We start from the raw sequence: 18,245 nt of genomic DNA on the forward strand, positions 1-18,245 counted from the left end.
ATTTACGTTTGAATGCGGCTCGGTCATTGGAACGGCTGCATCACGCAGCCCCAGGGCTCGTTCGAACGTACTAGCACAGAAATGCTGAAATTTGCTGAAAACTTATTGAAACTAAATCTGAGTCAAATTTTAACATACATATTTCTCCGGTCTCGTTCATGTGCTCTATGCCTCTATTTCTCCACTATTCCACCTGCCCAACATCACCCAACTTGCTCTATTCCTCCACGTACTGTTTTCTTTTCTCTCTTACCCTCTCCTACATGTTACTCACTACTTTCTTAGTAACCTCTCAGATACAGAGCTGTTAGGGAGGAAATGTTGAGAAGTACCCTTCAGCAGAGACGAGCTAAGAGGTTCGTACAATATAATTGTTATGCTGCTTATAACATTCGAGTATGTGACAACATGTGTACTTTTGTAGAACTTTATATGATATAAACAGGTGTTCTTAATGGCTTCTCATGGATTGTCATATGTGATAATGTATGCTGGAAATGTTCATTGAGATTATAATATAAGTTATTTCTGGAATAGATAGTTTTTTTTTATTATTACTCCTCGTCGGGTCTTTCAAGACATGATTATTGCCTTCTGGAGAGTGCTTTTCACGTTGAGGATCTGAGTTCCAAACCCAAGAGGCATCTAAAATAACTTAGATGCACTAGTTGACTTTGCAGCAGTTGACCGCGAATATATATAGAGAGAGAGAGAGAGATAGTAAGCGTTGTTGCTTCTCTTCTCTAAACTCACAGGTTTAACTCTCGATCTTGCTCGACAGCGATTCCATGGCAGAAGCAGCAATACTTGCAGGGTTGGGGTGGGTATTGTCGCCAGTTTTAAACAAGCTGGTCAACAAGGGGCTGTCCTACTTCGGAACCAATTCCGAGGACAAGCTAAAAGATCTGGAAGCCATCATCCTTCCCCAGATCGAATTAGTGTTGGAGGGAGCCGAGAACAGCCAACGCAAGGATAAGTTTGTGATGTGGCTTCAACAACTCAAAGAAGTGATCTACGAGGCAGAGGACGTGCTCGACATAGTCGAGTACGAACGCATTAGGACAAGGGTGATGGAGAATCAGAGAAACGAGAACGAGGTACGTTTAATATATATTTTAACATAGTTACAAGAAGTGCCGATCCTCTCTCTCTCTCTCACACACACACACATCTAGTCATCTCTTAAATTTCCTTTGATTTCTTTTACTCCTTTCAATAGAATTCAATGGATTTTATTTAGGAATTGTTGTATTGCACAGTCTAACAATGGATTTTCATCTTTTCTTTTCTTTTAAAAAAAAAGTCCACATAGTTGCAAGCTTACAAGTTTTTAAGTTCATACCTCGCGAGCTTATAAGCCCGTAATTATTAAAACTATATTGTCTTATATTTTTCCTTTTTTTCAAGTCTTATTTACATGCCCACAACCATCAATTTGTTACTTGTAGAGGATTATGATTCGACCATGAGAGTCGAGTCAGTTATGTCAAGTCGGATCGAGTCGGGTTACTTGATTTTACTTATTACTTTTTAATTTTAAATTAAAATAGTTGTAAGCTTAATGGGGCAAATTAGATTCGATTCGCTATGACTCTACTATTACAAATAAGAGTAGTCATGAGTTAACTATCATATGTGGAATGAATATTGAGTTCAGCTAATTATTTATTTGGCATTTATCATTTATTCATAATCATTATATTGTCTTTACTTTCCTAGGAGTAGACCTAAACCTTAGAACCATTTCAAGCTATTAAATCCTAATCCAAAACTCGACTCATGAGTCACTCTACCATATGATCGTCCTCCACCCTTAGTCGTTTGCTACCCTCCGACGACTGCTGCAATATCGGTTAATCCGGTTAGCCCAATTTTAACCTTATCCCACCATTTTGGCCATAATTTCTTGCTTTGATCTTTAAATCCACTCAGATTCTAACTTGTGAGGCTATATCGTGTATTAAAATTTCATAATTTTTCTATGAGTGAATTATTCTATATATGGTTTGTAACGGTGGTATTAGAGCAACTATTCCTCAGTTGACGATTAACACAAGATTGAGGAAGACGAATGAAAAAGGAGCACCCATGAAGGACTAAGAACTCATTTCCATACCTATGGAAGTTTTTAAGGCGCCACCACCACTACAGCCACAGACGTGGGCGAAGGCGATATTTATATAATTTTCAACCAATTTGAAAGAGAATTTGAAGGAGATACAAACTTCCCTCAAGAACTCAATCCAAGTCTTGGCAGAGGCTCTAGTAGCCAACTGCCATCACCCTACGCTGCTGGCCAGGGTGGAACCAGGCCCCCACAGCAAGAAAAGCTCAAACCATGAGGGAGGGGAAGAGCAGGCCCAAACTACAGCAACCACCTGTCCTCTGATTATGGTGGAGATCCCTTCACCCCTATAGACCCATCTCACCATAGCAGCATCGTTGGAGCAGCCCGCGGTAGTAGTTCCTGAGTCGTTTTGCCCACTTGCGATAGAAACAAGGGCCTAAAACCCTAGTTTTCCACCGGCAATGGTACGCCCCAGCTCAAACCATCAACGTCGGTCCCTTCCCTATGACCTCCACACCTGAGCCAGCCTAGGGGTAGATGCAAGAGATGGCCAATAGATTGTCCGCAATAGCCCTCTCTGTTGTAGCAAACCCATGCATGGCAGTCTCGAGGTCGGCGTTCCAACAACCATCGACGACCATGATCGACTTCCACTAGCCAACTACAAGCCCATGGTCAATTGACTTCACAGCCTTTGACAAGTGTTAGATGGTCGAGTGTGTCCCCCTTCTGCTCTACAACCTTCACTTAGGCTTATCTCGTCGGAGCGCCAATTAGATTGTCATAGCTCCACTACATTGGGGCCATGGGTACTAGCCAAGGGAACCGCTGGAGGTGCATCGTTGTGGTCCATGCAGCCAAATAGGGCTACCAAAATAATCAAGCCAGCTCGAGCTCAACTCGATAAAGCTCGATTAAGCTCAGCTTGAAAATGATTTGAACTGAGCTTGATTCTCAAAACAGGCTCAAAAGTTCAAGTCAAGCTTGTTCATGAGGTGGTTCAATCAAATAATCTCGACAAGGCTTACGATAATATAATATATGTACATATAATATGAGTAGTATTTTATATACTATACTATAATTCTATTATATTCTATTTTTAAATTAGGCCTTATTTTAAGTTTGATTTAAGCCTAAATCAAGCTTAATTTAATTCAAGTTTGATCAAGCTCAAAATTTATTTATCTTGAGTTGATTAAAGCTTGAAATTGTTTATTGATTGGCTCGTCTCGAGCTTGAAAGTAGCTCGAGATTGGCTCGAATTGAAATGATTTCAATTCAAGCTTGATCATATAGGCTCAAAATCAATTTCAATCCAAGCTTGATTAGAGTCGGGCTTGATTACACCCCTACAACCAATCCAGCCAAGAAGAATAATCTCCTCCCACCGTCGCATGTTGATATTCCACCACCATCGAGATCGGCTGGAGGTCGACTATCAGCAGCCCATGCCTAACCTGGCTACCACCGATGCCCATGCAACCCGTGGTGGCCCCTAGGCCGAAACACAATTTTGGGCCTAGGGCTAGGGTTAGGTCAATTAAGTGGAGGAAATGAAGTGCATGTAACTCGAGGCAGGTTGAATTTTTTTGAATTGGCTCGACCACCGTGTGAACTAGTTGGGAACTCATAAGCACAATTTGGTGCTTGAGTACAAGCCCGAGGACAATTGGTGGAACAACTCGATGGCCCCACGTGAGCTAACGGAGACGAACCCACATGCAACTCCAACCCGATGCGAGTCAGACCTATGAGCTCATGACCCATGTGACCAGCATCCATTGCGAGGTTGCTCGACTCACTATGGTGGACCATATTGGAGAATTCAAGCTCGGATCATCAAGCATGATTTCTAAAAGTTCTCAGGAGGAGACCCGTTAAACTGGACCTACTTGGTGGAAGAGTTCTTTTACATATCATGGCACACTCGACCACCAAAAAGTCTAGTTCGTATCATTTCACTTGAAGGGCGTGGTTATTAGGTAGTACCAGTCCAATAGAGTGGACTCAACCATTTGAGTCTTGGCAGGCTTTTGCTAATGCAATTTGTGCTCGATTCGGTCCGACTTAGTACGAGAATATCTAGGCCATTTTGACTAAGTTAACTCAGTCAAAAATAGTTCAGGCTTACCGACATGAGTTCAAACCCATCTACAACCGAGTCACCAACCGGTCGAAATCTGCCCTAAAGAGTACCTTCATCGGTGGGCTCAGATCTGACATATAGGCTAAGGTCAAGAATCTAAAGCCTACTATTTCTAATGATGCGTTCTCCCAAGATGCACTGATAGGTTCGAAGTTGGACCAATTGAACCAATTTCGCAAAGAGGAGAGGAGGAAGGTGACTCACACCCGCAGCCCACTTGTGCCTACTCTTGCTCCAGTTCAATTCAGCCTACACAGGCGGCTCAACTCAAAGGCTAGCAAATCACGCGTTGCTTATACCTAATGACTTGGAGGAGCGTAAAAGAATGGCTTGTGTTTTGCCCTAAATGCAAGCGCTAGCTAGCTCACATTATATTCCTAAGTAGGCTCAAAGAGGATAAACTTTAGTCCACTGATTGGCGCGATTAACCCTACGAGTATAAAGACATCAGGGATTAGTCACCTTAAGTACAAAGTGTCAGAAGCGTGATGGATTATTATGATCTCATGGTCGAGTCTAATCTAATTAGTTGATTTTGCCTATTGTTTTTAATTTCAAATTAAAACGGTTGTTAGCCTAATAGGGTGAATTCATCTAACTCGCAATGACTCCACTCCTATAAATAGGAGTAGTCATAGGTTAATTATCATGTGTGCAATGAATATTAATTTTAACTAATTATTTATCTCATATTTACTGTTTATTTGTAGTCGTTTCTTATGAATAGATCTTTAACCCTAAAACCCTTCCAACCTACCAAACACTAATGTACACTGACTCCTCCCACAAGCCACCCTACCATATGGATGTCCTCCGCCACCTATGATCATTCGTCACCCTTCGACGGCTACCGTAACGTCGATTAATCTATTTCAGCCTGATTCTAACCTTCCCTTATCCTTTTGAATATAACTTCTTATTTCAATCTCCAAATCTACTTAAATGAGATCTAAAAGAATTCTAACTCGTGAGACTATTATCCATTAAAATTTTATAATTTTTCTACGAGTAAATCGTTATAGATCTGGTTCATAACATAGGGTTGTAAGCTCACAAGTTTTTTTCCATCCTTTTTTTTTCATGTCATATAACACTCAATCCTTGGAGAATACTTGATACAAAATTGACTATATCTAGTTTGGTTCTACAAATCCCAATCATGAATCTTCACATACTATTTTACTATGCATTTATTTCGCGCCTACTATACAGAGTAAATTCACTGTTCGTATATATATATATATATATATAGTAATTGTGGATTAACTTACTCATTCACATGGTATATTTGTCTTCTTTCGTGGCCCAGGACACTCGATCTTTATTTTTTAAGTAAGAGAAAGCCAATAGGTTCTCTTGCAAGGCTGCAAAGGAAAATGAAATATTGATACTTTGGCACCAAAAAAAAAAATATTAGCTTTTCATGCAAATTAATCATCCCGTTACCCTTCATTAAATTTTATCAAAACAACCCACCACATATTTGATCATCCACTAGAGAAAACAAAATGATTTTACGAAGAGGATAAAGCCACTCAAAATGCACGCATGGTGACAAAGAGGATGGAAGCCAACTTGAGAGGTGGATCTAACAAACTGTTAATTCTGCTGCTCAAAGTTTTTTCTTCTTCTTTTATTAATTACTTAATATCTGCCGATTTCTCAAGTAATTAGTGTATGTTATCCCCTCCTACCCTTCCTCAGGTATCCGGAGGAAATGAAATGTCAATTGGACTCATAGAAAAGGAAAAACTGAAGTCTACTTTGGTGAAGTTAGAAGATGTGGCCACCAAAGCGAAAAGTAATATGCGTGAGCTATTGGACGTACAAATTCCAAAAGATAAGAACCTCATCAGCATGGTACCCCTTAACACAGTTGTAGGACGAGAGACAGATCGAAGAAACATAATAGACAAGTTGAGCAAGCCAGTGAGTCTCAGAGGAGGATGCACTGCACTTACAAGTCTTCCAGTAGTCGCCATATTTGGTCGGGCAGGGATTGGGAAGACCACACTTGCACAGTATGTCTGTGAACATGAGGATGTTAAACGTCATTTTAGCTGGATAACTTGGATCAATGTATCGCGCCCTCTCTCTATGAAAATGATCATGGAGTTTGTATCAGGAACTGAGGGCACTCTCAATGATTTAAATTTGCTTCAAGGAGCACTTCGGATGAAGTTGAGGAACAAAAAATTTCTGCTGGTTTTGGACGACGTCTGGTGGGACAAGGACTGCATTGAAGAATGGGAGCTACTGTTTAGATGTTTGGAGGTGGGGGAGAGCGGAAGCAAGATTCTCATAACAACTCAAGAAACTAAGGCGGCACAAGCATTCGGTGCAATAGGAGACAACTTTTACCAATTGCAGGATATAGAAGAAGGTGAGTTCGTGAAGCATTTCATGCGGTATGCATTGCCTGCATCATCAACTACTAGTCCATGGGACCTGAAGGAGTTTGAAGAGGTTGGCATGAAAATTGCTCGGAAGCTGAAGAGAGATCCAACAGCAGCCAAGAGAGTGGGCATGCAACTGCTTCAGAAGGGAGTGGAGTACTGGAGGGAAGTTTCCGAGAACGACTGGTTGGATGACACTTTACAAGCTCCGATGAGGAGTTTCCGGCGGTTACCAGCGTATCTCCAGCGGTGCTTCTCTTTTTGTAGCATATATCCGAAAGAGTTTGAGTTTGAAGAATCATATCTTATTTCTCTCTGGATTGCAGCTGGTTTCATTGTAAAACCTCAAGATTCAAGTGAGCGGATGGAGGACATGGTGTCTATAGCCAAGACGTACCTGGACGATTTGGCATCGATGTCTTACTTCCTCCAGCTGGCTAATGTTGGTAATAAAGATGGAACTTACTATGTCATGGATAAGTCATTACATGATCTTGCCGAAAGGGTCTCCAAGGGCGAATGCTTTCGAGTAGAGGATTCTAAAGAAATCCCACCAACTGTCCATCATCTATCCATCTGGGTGAGCGAGGTAGCTGAACACAAAGAGAACATCAGCAGATTAAAGAACCTGCGCACCCTCATCTTCATGAAGGAACTTGACACTAATGAGGCAAATGGTCTTGGAGAGCTTCTTAAGAACTTGGAAAAACTGCGTGCCATATCGATGTCTTTTCGGGGGGAAGTGATGTTTCTTGAAGAGATGGGTCGTCTGAAGCATCTTCGTTTTCTGGAACTAGGTAACATTCGAGTAAATGATCCCGATTCTTTTAGCAAACTTTATCATCTGCAGGTGTTGTCTTTCACCCAATGCTTGTCGAATGTACACCAAAATTTGGGTAACCTGATTAATCTGAGAGTGCTGGATATCATTAGCGAAGAAGCTTGCTCGATGCCGAAGATCGGAAGCCTGACTGCCCTCCGCAAATTAGGGAGATTTTTTGCGGAAACAGAGACCGGCTATGACATAGGACAGCTAGGTAGCATGAAAGAGCTTCGCTTTCTTTCCATTGACAGGCTAGAGAACGTCGAAAATGGAGAAAAGGCCATGGAGGCCAAGCTGAAGGAGAAGAAGCATCTTGAGTGCTTACACTTGGAGTGGCATGGTGATGAGATGGAAAACAGACTGGATGACGAAGACGTTCTCGAGAGCCTCGAACCACCTCCGAAGCTCGTAAAACTAACTGTGGTCGGCTATCAGGGTCGCATATGCCCGTCATGGATGATGGAGAATTCATGTCTTCCATGCATAAAATCTCTGACACTCTTCCGTTGCCTTATGGAGGGCCTCCCATCCATGAAGGAGTTGCTCCCTCGTTGCGAGACCCTTCAGCTGGAAGATCTCCCGCGGCTTGCCAGTTTGTCCGAACTCCCTGCAAACCTAACGAGGCTTGTGATCGTCAATTGTCCACGGCTTGTGGTTAACTGTGACGAAGATGTACGAATGAGTGACCAAGAGAGGTCTGCTTCAGAGGCCAGGAAAATGAAGCTGAAGGGTTTTCTGATAACAGACATCATTTATGACACACTACATGCTTCACCACTGCTGCTTCCCTCATCTCTTAGAGTACTTACTATCAAGGCTTGCAACATTACCGACAGGGCTTTCTCGGCTTGTCTCCGAGGGCTCACTGCTCTTACCTATCTGCACTTAGCTGACATCCTGTCGATAACCACTCTCCCATCCGAAGAAGTCCTGCACCACCTAACAGAGCTCCGAGATGTTCGTATCGACTCGTGCTGGTGTCTTGCATCTCTCGCAGGCTTACACGCGCTTCATTCCACAATCCAGACCGTGACCATTATGGACTGTCCCAAGCTCGCACATCTGCCGTTCCCAGTGAATCTGTCATCGCTCCACAGGCTCACCATAGATAACTCCGTGCTTCTAGACAAGCTGCTCTCAGAGGAAGGTCTCGCTTATCTGAAGGAATTGACCATCATTAATTCCAAAGAGAGTTCTTTTGCTGATGATCGATTCTCACGTCTCTCCTCCCTCAAGAACTTGCAGATGCAGGACTGCAGAAATCTGGAAGCATTGCCGCACCTGCCAGAGTCACTCGGACGCCTTGAAATAATTAATTGTGGTGCAGTACCGGATACGGCGCCTTGAGAGTCTCGGCTTTGATTAGAAAAATCATCCAGCTTCAACCTATTGCAGACGATTTGCTACCCCTTTATTCTCCAAGAGGGAGCCTCTTGCAATATTGTGATATATTCGATCAGTGAAAAAGAAATGGTGTACAACATATTTTCTTAGCAGATTTCAAGTAATTCTACTTTGTTACGTACCTTTCAATGGAAAGAACTAGTTCGTTGAATTTTATGCTAGACTGTTCCTTCTGCACTGCATCGGTGCATTCTTTCGTTGAATTATGACTCCTCATCTGGGATTATATTATTTTTAACAACTAGGACGTCGGATACAATTACAACTATGATTTCAGTCTTCACCCAACTTTTTGGACGACTTTCCTATCGGATGGTTGTTCGTGATAGTTGCCATGATCAATGAGGTAGAACTGATCTTTTTTATAAACTATTTTAAAATTACAAAAAACCTAAATTTTAAATAATAATAATTAGATAAATATAAATTACTTTCATGTATAATCTAAAATTAATAAAAATGACTGATTTCAGAGTGGGATCGGGATCGAATAACATTATAAAAATGATTCATATTTGAAGAATAAGTATGTCTTTAGATTACTAGGTTTTATTTCAATTTAGGATAGTTTGGGAATAAAAGGAGGGTTTTCTTAGTCAAACTAGCCCTCTTTCAAACTTTATAATGATATTTTTAAAAGTCAAACCTGATAGTTTTCAGGATATAGGAATATTGTAATGTTTTCAAACTTTTCAACAACCGATGAGTAAAAGGAATAGTGGCAGAGTTAATGTACTCGGCAATGAGAAAAGGGCTGGACAAGTATGAAGCAAGACACTCGTTGATTTCATTATACCTGTATAATATGTTCTCTCGATTCAATTTACACAGTTTAACTGAAATCCTATTTGAATATCTCTAATCACAAGCATCATGAATAAATAGCATACTGCCAGCATCTAAATTTATCTCATAACAATAGGAAAAGTTGAGAACATCTAGCCTACCATGAGCAATATCATAAGCATTTGCATTTCCCTGTTTTGCTCATACAAACGTATTTATCGGTTAGTGAATTATCATAGAATAAGCTCCTGAAACTAAATGATGTCTCACATTAAGATATGAATTGATCATTCATTCTGTCAAGCGACTAGAACACCCAGACAAATTCCTTATTTGACAAACATAAATATGAAATATAGTAATCATTTACAAATTATAAGGGATCAAAATAGACATCATTCATCCTTGCGTAATACTACTTTTGCAATTAATATAACTTCTCTGGAACTCGGCAAATAAAATAGTAGGAAAATGTCGAAAATTAACTAGTATATGCTGACAGCGCCCTGACTAACAACACCGATACCCTATACAAGTTTATGAAGAAAAAAAGAAAATTAAGACTTGGTTTAATGAATACCATCACCTCCTAGAATTCATCATTTGCTATCGGTAAAATCAGCATCGATTACATCTCCATTGTCAGGCCCCTTGCCAGATGAGCTTGTGGGACCAGCATCAGCACCTGGGGCTGGCCCAGCCTCAGGCCCAGCTGCACCCGGTTGGTTGTATAGGGACTGTCCAAGCTGCATAACCTCTTGATTCAATGCAGCCATGGCATCCTTCATCGTTTGGGTTGATCCACCAGCGACGGCATCTTTGAGCTCATTGAGCTTTGCTTCTACCTTCTCTTTCACAGCAGCAGGGACCTTGTCCCCAAGCTCTTTCAATTGCTTCTCAGTCTGGTAGATGACCGATTCGGACTGATTCTTAGTGTCAATGGCTTCTCTCTTTTCCTTGTCCTCCTTAGCAAATCTCTCAGCTTCTTTCACCATCCGCTCCACCTGAATTCACATAACAAGTGTTATGATTCTGAAAAATATTTAAAGCCCACTATGGAAGATGCACAACAATCAATTATGTTTGTGGAAATATATATATGAATCTACAAATTACAGACAGTTGTGAGCTGCCAAAGCTATTTAAATCTGATTTTCACTGTATTAACAGATTAAATAGGCTTGGATGGAATATTTACACAACACAAGACCTATTTCAACAATATTCGAGAGCATTTAACAGGAGGGAAGAAAGGACAAAGATCAAAGAGAGGCAACATTAACCAAGATATCAGACATCAGTTTACAGGAAATCAAAGAAAACAAAACCGATCAACAAACCTGCATTGAAACAAGTAATACATTGGAAAATGCATAATAAACTTAACGATGCACTTCATTAAAAGCTTATTAAAGATCAGAAAAAAAAATAAGGTTGAATACTTGGCCAAAATTTTAACTAGGATATCAAACATAATTTTGCAGCAAGCTAGAGAAAGAAGTTCAAGAAAGCAGCTTTGAAAAAAAAAAAAGTAAAGCTTTGTAGAATGTCTAATTCAGTGAAAAATGATCTTCGTTCATCATTCAGGTATTTGATTAGTTTGTTCAACGCCCAAACTCCACAGATATCTTAAAGCCAAGGCAACACTTAATAGTCATATACCATATATGCACAAATGAACCTACCAGTGCCAGTGCTAGAAGATTCCTAGCTAAAAGAAGAGGAAAACATTAGCTATTCATTTCCTGCTCATTATACACTAAAACAAATCATTTGAAATGGAAGTTACTAATCTCAGGTTGACTTTCAAGTGGTATTACTACTGACTAATGATATAACATACCTCATCGCTTGGCAAGGTGCTAGCCCCAGTAATGGTAATGTCTTGCTTCTTTCCAGTCCCCTTGTCCACCGCAGTAACAGAGAGAATACCATTGGCATCAATATCAAATTTAACTTCAATCTGAGGTACTCCACGTGGAGCTGGAGGAATCCCATCTAGTCGGAAGCTTCCAAGTGATTTGTTGTCCCTGACAAACTCTCTTTCACCCTGAAGAACATTGATCTCAACACTTGTCTGCCCATCAGCAGCTGTAGAGAAGACTTCTGATTTTGAGGTGGGCAATGTTGTGTTTCTTGTGATGATCTTTGTCATAACCCCACCCAACGTCTCCAAACCAAGAGATAGTGGAATAACATCCAAAAGAACAATGTCACTCACATCTCCAGATAAAACCCCTGCCTGTTACAGGAAATAATTACCAAAGAAACAAGAGAAAATGTCAAAGCTTAGGAAATCTATAGACAAATTGTACTGAGATTATGCAAGCTGGAAGATTTAAGGTAGTGGTAGCACATTGATGCCAGAGGGGCAAACTTATAGGGTAGAATGGGGCATAGTAACTCAAGCTACAAATGGCAATGCATAACAGCGATACACACCAGGATTCCTGACTATCTATAAGTTTCCTGGATTTTTCAATATGTACTTTTTTGCTATGTTCAAAAGAGACTAAAGTTGAATACCACCAAAATAGATCCACAACAAAAGTAAGCTGGTTGGAACTCCGAAATATTCTCTCCCAAAGGCCAAAACTAAAACAGAAACAAACCTTGCTTATGAGTTCTTATATTGTCTAATGAAACTATAACTGCAATACATTGTACTTAAGAAAGAGTGATGAGAAAACTTGCCAATTATGGTGTGTGGAACTATAGCACTGAATACTATTTTATATGTTATACCAACAAATCCTTTAATTCAAGGGCACAAATATTCATCTCATTTTTCAGTCTACCATTACAAGATGTGATTAATAAAATGGTAAAATAGATATTTTTCTTTTATTATACTAACAATAAGAAAATATGAGAAACACACATACTCAATGACATCTCAAAAACTGACCTGAACTGCTGCCCCAAGAGCCACAACCTCATCAGGGTTGACTGTAACATTGGGATCTTTTCCAGTCATTTTCTTCACAAGTTCCTGGACAGCTGGTATTCTGGTTGACCCGCCTACCAGAATTACCTCATCTATATCCTTGAATGAAAGCTTTGCATCTTTCAGAGAATTTTCCACAGGAGTCTTAAGCCTAATCAGCATGAAAAAGCAAACATGAGCTTCCCCAAAACAGGAATAAGTTCACATGACAAAAACTGGACATTACATGATCAAGATCACATAATCGTATGAGAAAGAATGGGTTGGGTCATGCTTTCCTCAAAAGATCAAAAAATCACAAACAAAGAAGTGGTCTTCTCCTGCAATAGGAGAAAAACCCATAATTTCTTGTCATATAGTATCAATGCAACCAACAATTAATGCATACCTGTCAAGAAGATCTGAACACAACTCCTCAAATTTAGCCCTCGTAAGTGTTGCTTCAATATGCTTGGGCCCATCAGCAGTGGCGGTAATAAATGGCAAGCTGCCAAAGAGCATTTAAAAAATAAACTAGGTTATAAGAAAGCAAAAACAGAACCCACAAAATCATGACAGAACTTAGAAACACATAAATAAGCTAACCTAACATTTGTCTGTGTTAATGATGACAATTCCATTTTGGCCTTCTCTGCTGTCTCCGTAAGCCGTTGAAGGGCTTGTTTATCTCTCAAAAGATCAATGCCCTCATCTCTTTTGAAGTTGGCAGCAAGCCAGTCTACAATTCTCTGCTCGGGATGAAAAAAAAAAAATGAGTATATTTTCAACCTCAACTGTGGTGCGTACACATGCATGTGTTGAAAACATGTTTCTAGGCACAAGCAGGTTACAAAGTTCTAATGGAACTACAGTTCTATAAGGCTTCTCACTGCAAGCAGCATAAGTACGGATTTTCTTTTTGGCCCTTAAACCTTATAATAAAGTTACAAGTTGCGACCATAGAGGAAACTAGTCCAAGAAGTTATTGAATCAACTAGCGTCTTTTTAATCAGAAGTATATAACAAAAGGGACATATACCACACTTAACTCTGTTGCAAGAAATTATAGCTTTGTAAAGTGCCGGTCAGGGCATCACAAAGAACTTAACGAGGCAGCAGAGCAGAAATGTCAGGATAATGTTGGTAACAATACATAGGGTAAAGAAATAACATGGATCGGTGTGATACGCCAATATGACAGAAGAACTACATTAAAGCATCAAGCAAACTTCTCAAACCAACAAAACTAATTTGGATATATATATATTAATCCCGAACAAATCCAGGATTTGCTGGAAGCTCACTTGCATTTTATAATAAATGACCTGAGACAGGATGGGAATCCCAAACCTATGAGAATGGCTTCGAATTCATAGAAGGAAATGAAGCTCATCTATATATATATATATATATATATATATATATATATATATATATATATATATTACCAGGTTCTTAAATGACCATAAAAATAAAACAGCAACCTAACCTTTCAGTTTTTCATGCGCAAAGAGATATCAGAAGAAATAGATCAAGAGAGATTCGCATTATGGCTCTCTTTGCTTAAGGCAGTAGAATAGGTTGTCCATCATTAGGGTCCTCTTTGCTGTAAGACTCATGTACATACATGCAAGTTTATCTTGACTTAGGGCTGCCATTAGCATGCAGTTTTAACTGTTAACAGACACAATACTTGCATAAAATGACATTGTGAATCTTCTTTTAATTTGCTTGAGCTCAACTCAATGAGTCACATTAAATGATTAAATAAGGAAATTTTGCAGATTAAGTGCATAATGGCATTTACATAAGGCATATATTTATGATGAAAGATGACACAAGATTATCATGTGTAAACATGTATCCAATTACTTCATATGACTAGTTATGCTATTGCATCATAAGGGAAGGGATGTAACACAACCTTGTCAAAGTCATCACCTCCAAGATGAGTGTCACCAGATGTAGACAGCACCTCAAAGACACCATCTCCAACCTCAAGAACTACAGCATTATGTAATGACAATGATCACTTTACAAGTAGTACTAATAAATAACCAAGAACAAGACCATTCAATGTACATTAGCAAAGTTCTGCACATCAAGCAACTGTATTTCCTACATAACTTTTTGTCAAGTTCTTAATAATATGTATACAGAAATTATATTCTAGCATAATACTTAAAAAACCAAAAATATAAGCTATTATTGATGTCAGACAATGTCTGTGGAGTTGCTTAGGTCAAATGAATTGCAAGTGAAATGCCACTTTTGTTGTAGTTTGCTGTGGGAATGTATCTGGCATTTAGTCCTGTAAGTTAATTTGGTTGAATGGGCCATTTTTTGGTAAAATCGCTTATTCATCCAAATTAAACTCCACAATGTGAGCTGTAAATCCAGTTCTATTCATTTTTTCAAAAGTCCATTTATGTTGTCCAACCCCATTAATCACTCTCAAAACCTCCATACGCAGAAGAACATGTCCATTTTTAGCTTACTAGACCTAATCAACCAAATAATAGTGGCCTGACTATGCCTAACTGCAGCCTTGAATTAAAATAACCAACTTTCAGAACAGATAGTTTGACAACTCTTTTCTTTCTTTACAACTCTTGTCTTTCTTTTCTTACTTTTTCAATTTCATAATCAGAGCCAACCTTTCAAAGCAGGAACACATTCCTCATCCCACATCAAATATCATGGAAAAGCAATCGTAGTTTGGCCTCAAGATTGAGTTCCCACAAGAAAAGCAAGGGGATAGAGGCACCAGTGGAACAAAGTCAAAATATTATTTTGGAGAGAAGATGCACTATTATTAACATTAATGATTTCAATTATCCTATTACTATCAGAGCCATATTGTAATATTACTTTAGCATAACAAGCTTCTTAATTAACACTCTTACCTATTTCCTAACAGAGAAACAACTCAACCTACATGACCAAGTATGCATCTCACAAGTAATACCCCTAAAGGAATCCTGTTTCATTCCCCTCTGCCATACAACATAGAATTCTACTTTTCTTTCTATCTTACCACAAAGCCCTCTTTCTTGAGTGTCTTCTCATCACATCAACGACGGACCTTAGTAGTCATTAGTCCAAGGCTGCTTCTAATAATTAGTTATCAAGGTTACAAATACAATAGCAACTATAATTCGAACCAGAAAAAGGAAAGATATCTGTTTCGGGCCTTTCAGCGAGTTTTATACCTGAAACATCAAAGGTACCACCTCCCAAGTCAAACACCAGAATTGTTTCATTGCTCTTTTTTTCAAATCCATAAGCCAGAGATGCAGCAGTTGGTTCATTTATGATGCGAAGAACTTCCAATCCGGCAATACGTCCGGCATCTTTTGTTGCTGTCCTTTGAGAATCATTAAAGTAAGCAGGAACAGTAACCACTGCTTTAGTGACCTTGTCATTTAAGAATTTAGAGGCATCATCAACTAGCTTTCTTAAAACCTGCAAAATGGATGTCTTTTAATGTTCAAACTCAAGATGAATATTGGTTCCTATAAATTTACCAACATCAAACAGCTTCAACTACCAGCAAGATACATATTAACAATTGACAGACATTAGCTAAGCCCACAATGTTGAAGCTGTTGAGCAAGTTTGGGATAATAACCTCCACAAAAATGCAAAACTACAAAGGAGATTGAAGGAATAAGCTAGCAGTAAAAGCACGAAACATTTTGATCCATACCAAGTGACACTTCCACTCCACTTTTAAAGCTTACAAGAAGCAAAGTGAACTCCACGAAACAACAGAGGCATAGGCAGTTAGTAGGTGACCGAAGACCCAAAATAATTCATGTCCTCATCAAATAACAGTAAAAAGAAGCCCAACAAATTGATATGGATTCAAAAGCCTAAAAGACTAAAAAAGCACGACATTCCCAAATGACGTTATATTGAAAAGAAATTAAAAGCCATTTTCACAAACGCTGATCCGTTTATTATAGAGAGGAAAGCACAATAAAACAAGTATACCTAGAATTGATAGGCTAATTAAATATTCCAAAGCGATAAAATGATAAATACTGATCTCAAAAAGAACACTCAATTTAAGATCTTACACTGAAACGGGAGAGACGGAAAAATGGCAATAACATATTGTAATAACACCCAGATAAGCACCAATTGCTATTTGAAGTTCTAAAGAAAACTAAAATCAGTGGAAAGCAGAAATCATACTGGAATTCTTCAAACTCACTTCGAGAATGTCAGTACTAAGACAGAATGCTACCTACTGGATAATATGCAGCAATAAATAAATCAAAGTTAACATAGAACCAATATAGGATTTAGAAGATAAAAAAGAAGACCTGAGCCGAAATCTCTTCAGCAGCAAACTGCTTCCCAATGGCCGGGCAATCGAGCTTCACATTCCCATTCTCATCCCTAACAACCCTATAAGACACCTGCTTGGACTCTTCGTCGACCTCCGACATCTTCCTTCCGATGAATCGCTTCACAGAGAAGAAGGTATTCTCCGGATTCACCACCGCCTGCCTCTTTGCGATCTGCCCGACAAGCCGGTCCCCGTTCTTCGTGTATGCCACCACCGACGGCGTCGTCCGCTGCCCCTCGGCGTTCGTCACGATCGTCGGCTTCCCGCCCTCCATCGCCGCCACCGCCGAGTTGGTGGTTCCGAGGTCGATCCCCACCACCTTCTCGCACACGACGCGGAGAACCCCCGCACCGCCGGACCGCCGGCGAGCCCTCGCTGCCGCCGTGAAGCGGAGGGGGGAACGACGACCGGTGCCGAAGAAGAGGGAGTTCGAGGAGGAGATTCGGTTCTTGGAGGAGGGGAAGGTGGCGGTGGCGGTGGCGGTGGCGGTGGCGGTGGCAGTTGAGCCGACGGCGTGGATTTGGAAGGAGGAGGCAGCCATCTGAGGAGCTCAAACCCTAATCCTAACCCTACTTGGGGGAGAAGGGAGAGAGGAGGGAGCTGGAGCTCAGAAAATAGAACGAGAGCTAGGAGAGAGGAGGGGATAAGGGGATGGGTTTTATTGGAGAAGAAGAAGAGGGGACGGAAAGGGACACGTGGATGATTCTGGAAGGTGTCGGAAGAAAATCGGAGCAATCTCGCGTTGTCTTTGGCCAATCTGAGCCTTCATAAAAACCTATTTAGCTTAAGTGCTTCACCGTCAAGACTTGATCAGATGGGTTGCAAGCTGAGGTTCTCGTCACTTACTGGGATGTCATTGATTGGGCCGAGCCTGTCTGCGGCTGTCATGTAATTCTTCGAAAACGGGGCATTGTCGGCAAGCTCGGGACGCACCTTCATCGCGCTGATTCTGAAGAAGGAGAACCCAACGTTGACTAAGGACTATAGCCTTATTGTGTTGTGCAACTTGGCTTATAAGGTGATAGCAGAGATCCTAGTGCGCCAGTTGAAACTATTTTTGCCGAAGCTTGTACAGGTAGAACAGGCGGCATTTGTCACAGGGAGGTCGATTCATGACCTCGCAGCCTAGGAGATGGTGCATTTTATCATGTAGAACCAATGTAGTCCGCCAATGATGATGGTAAAGCTTGATATAGAGAAAGCTTACAACCGTTTATTGTGGTAGGCTGTGAATCAAACCTTAGAGCTGATAAACTTCCCTCCCAAATGGCGCAAGTGGGTGGCAGCATTTGTCTGCTCCCCGCAATTTCGTATTCTGATCGACGGTCAATCGAGC

The 18,245-nt window shown here is 40.3% G+C and overlaps 2 protein-coding genes across 2 annotated transcripts; one reads left to right on the top strand and one right to left on the bottom strand.

Moving 5' to 3' along the window:
* Positions 1–788: 788 nt before the first annotated feature.
* On the top strand, positions 789–8,783 carry LOC140802187 (putative disease resistance protein RGA3). Its single transcript, XM_073157629.1, has 2 exons — positions 789–1,097; positions 5,922–8,783. The coding sequence occupies exons 1-2, from the start codon at positions 789–791 to the stop codon at positions 8,781–8,783; spliced, it is 3,171 nt and encodes a 1,056-aa protein (XP_073013730.1).
* Positions 8,784–9,955: 1,172 nt separating this feature from the next.
* On the bottom strand, positions 9,956–17,707 carry LOC140801802 (stromal 70 kDa heat shock-related protein, chloroplastic-like). Its single transcript, XM_073157093.1, has 8 exons — positions 16,884–17,707; positions 15,765–16,017; positions 14,477–14,556; positions 13,159–13,301; positions 12,962–13,060; positions 12,535–12,724; positions 11,470–11,868; positions 9,956–10,630 (listed from the first exon to the last, which is right to left on the bottom strand). The coding sequence occupies exons 1-8, from the start codon at positions 17,448–17,450 to the stop codon at positions 10,226–10,228; spliced, it is 2,136 nt and encodes a 711-aa protein (XP_073013194.1). The 5' UTR covers positions 17,451–17,707; the 3' UTR covers positions 9,956–10,225.
* Positions 17,708–18,245: the final 538 nt, after the last annotated feature.

The sequence above is a fragment of the Typha latifolia genome, chromosome 15, assembly GCF_019914945.1.
Source record: "Typha latifolia isolate L0001 chromosome 15, TyphaL0001v2, whole genome shotgun sequence".
Taxonomy (NCBI): Eukaryota; Viridiplantae; Streptophyta; class Magnoliopsida; order Poales; family Typhaceae; genus Typha; species Typha latifolia.

Bases quoted from the DNA above. Each gene is read 5' to 3' on its own strand.
- LOC140802187 (XM_073157629.1), top strand. From the start codon at position 789: ATGGCAGAAGCAGCAATACTTGCAGGGTTGGGGTGGGTATTGTCGCCA. The intron at 1,098-5,921 runs GTACGTTTAATA...ACCCTTCCTCAG, and splicing joins ATCAGAGAAACGAGAACGAG to GTATCCGGAGGAAATGAAAT.
- LOC140801802 (XM_073157093.1), bottom strand. From the start codon at position 17,450: ATGGCTGCCTCCTCCTTCCAAATCCACGCCGTCGGCTCAACTGCCACC. The intron at 14,557-15,764 runs GTATAAAACTCG...ATAATGCTGTAG, and splicing joins TGGTACCTTTGATGTTTCAG to TTCTTGAGGTTGGAGATGGT. The intron at 10,631-11,469 runs GTATGTTATATC...ATGTGAATTCAG, and splicing joins GCACCTTGCCAAGCGATGAG to GTGGAGCGGATGGTGAAAGA.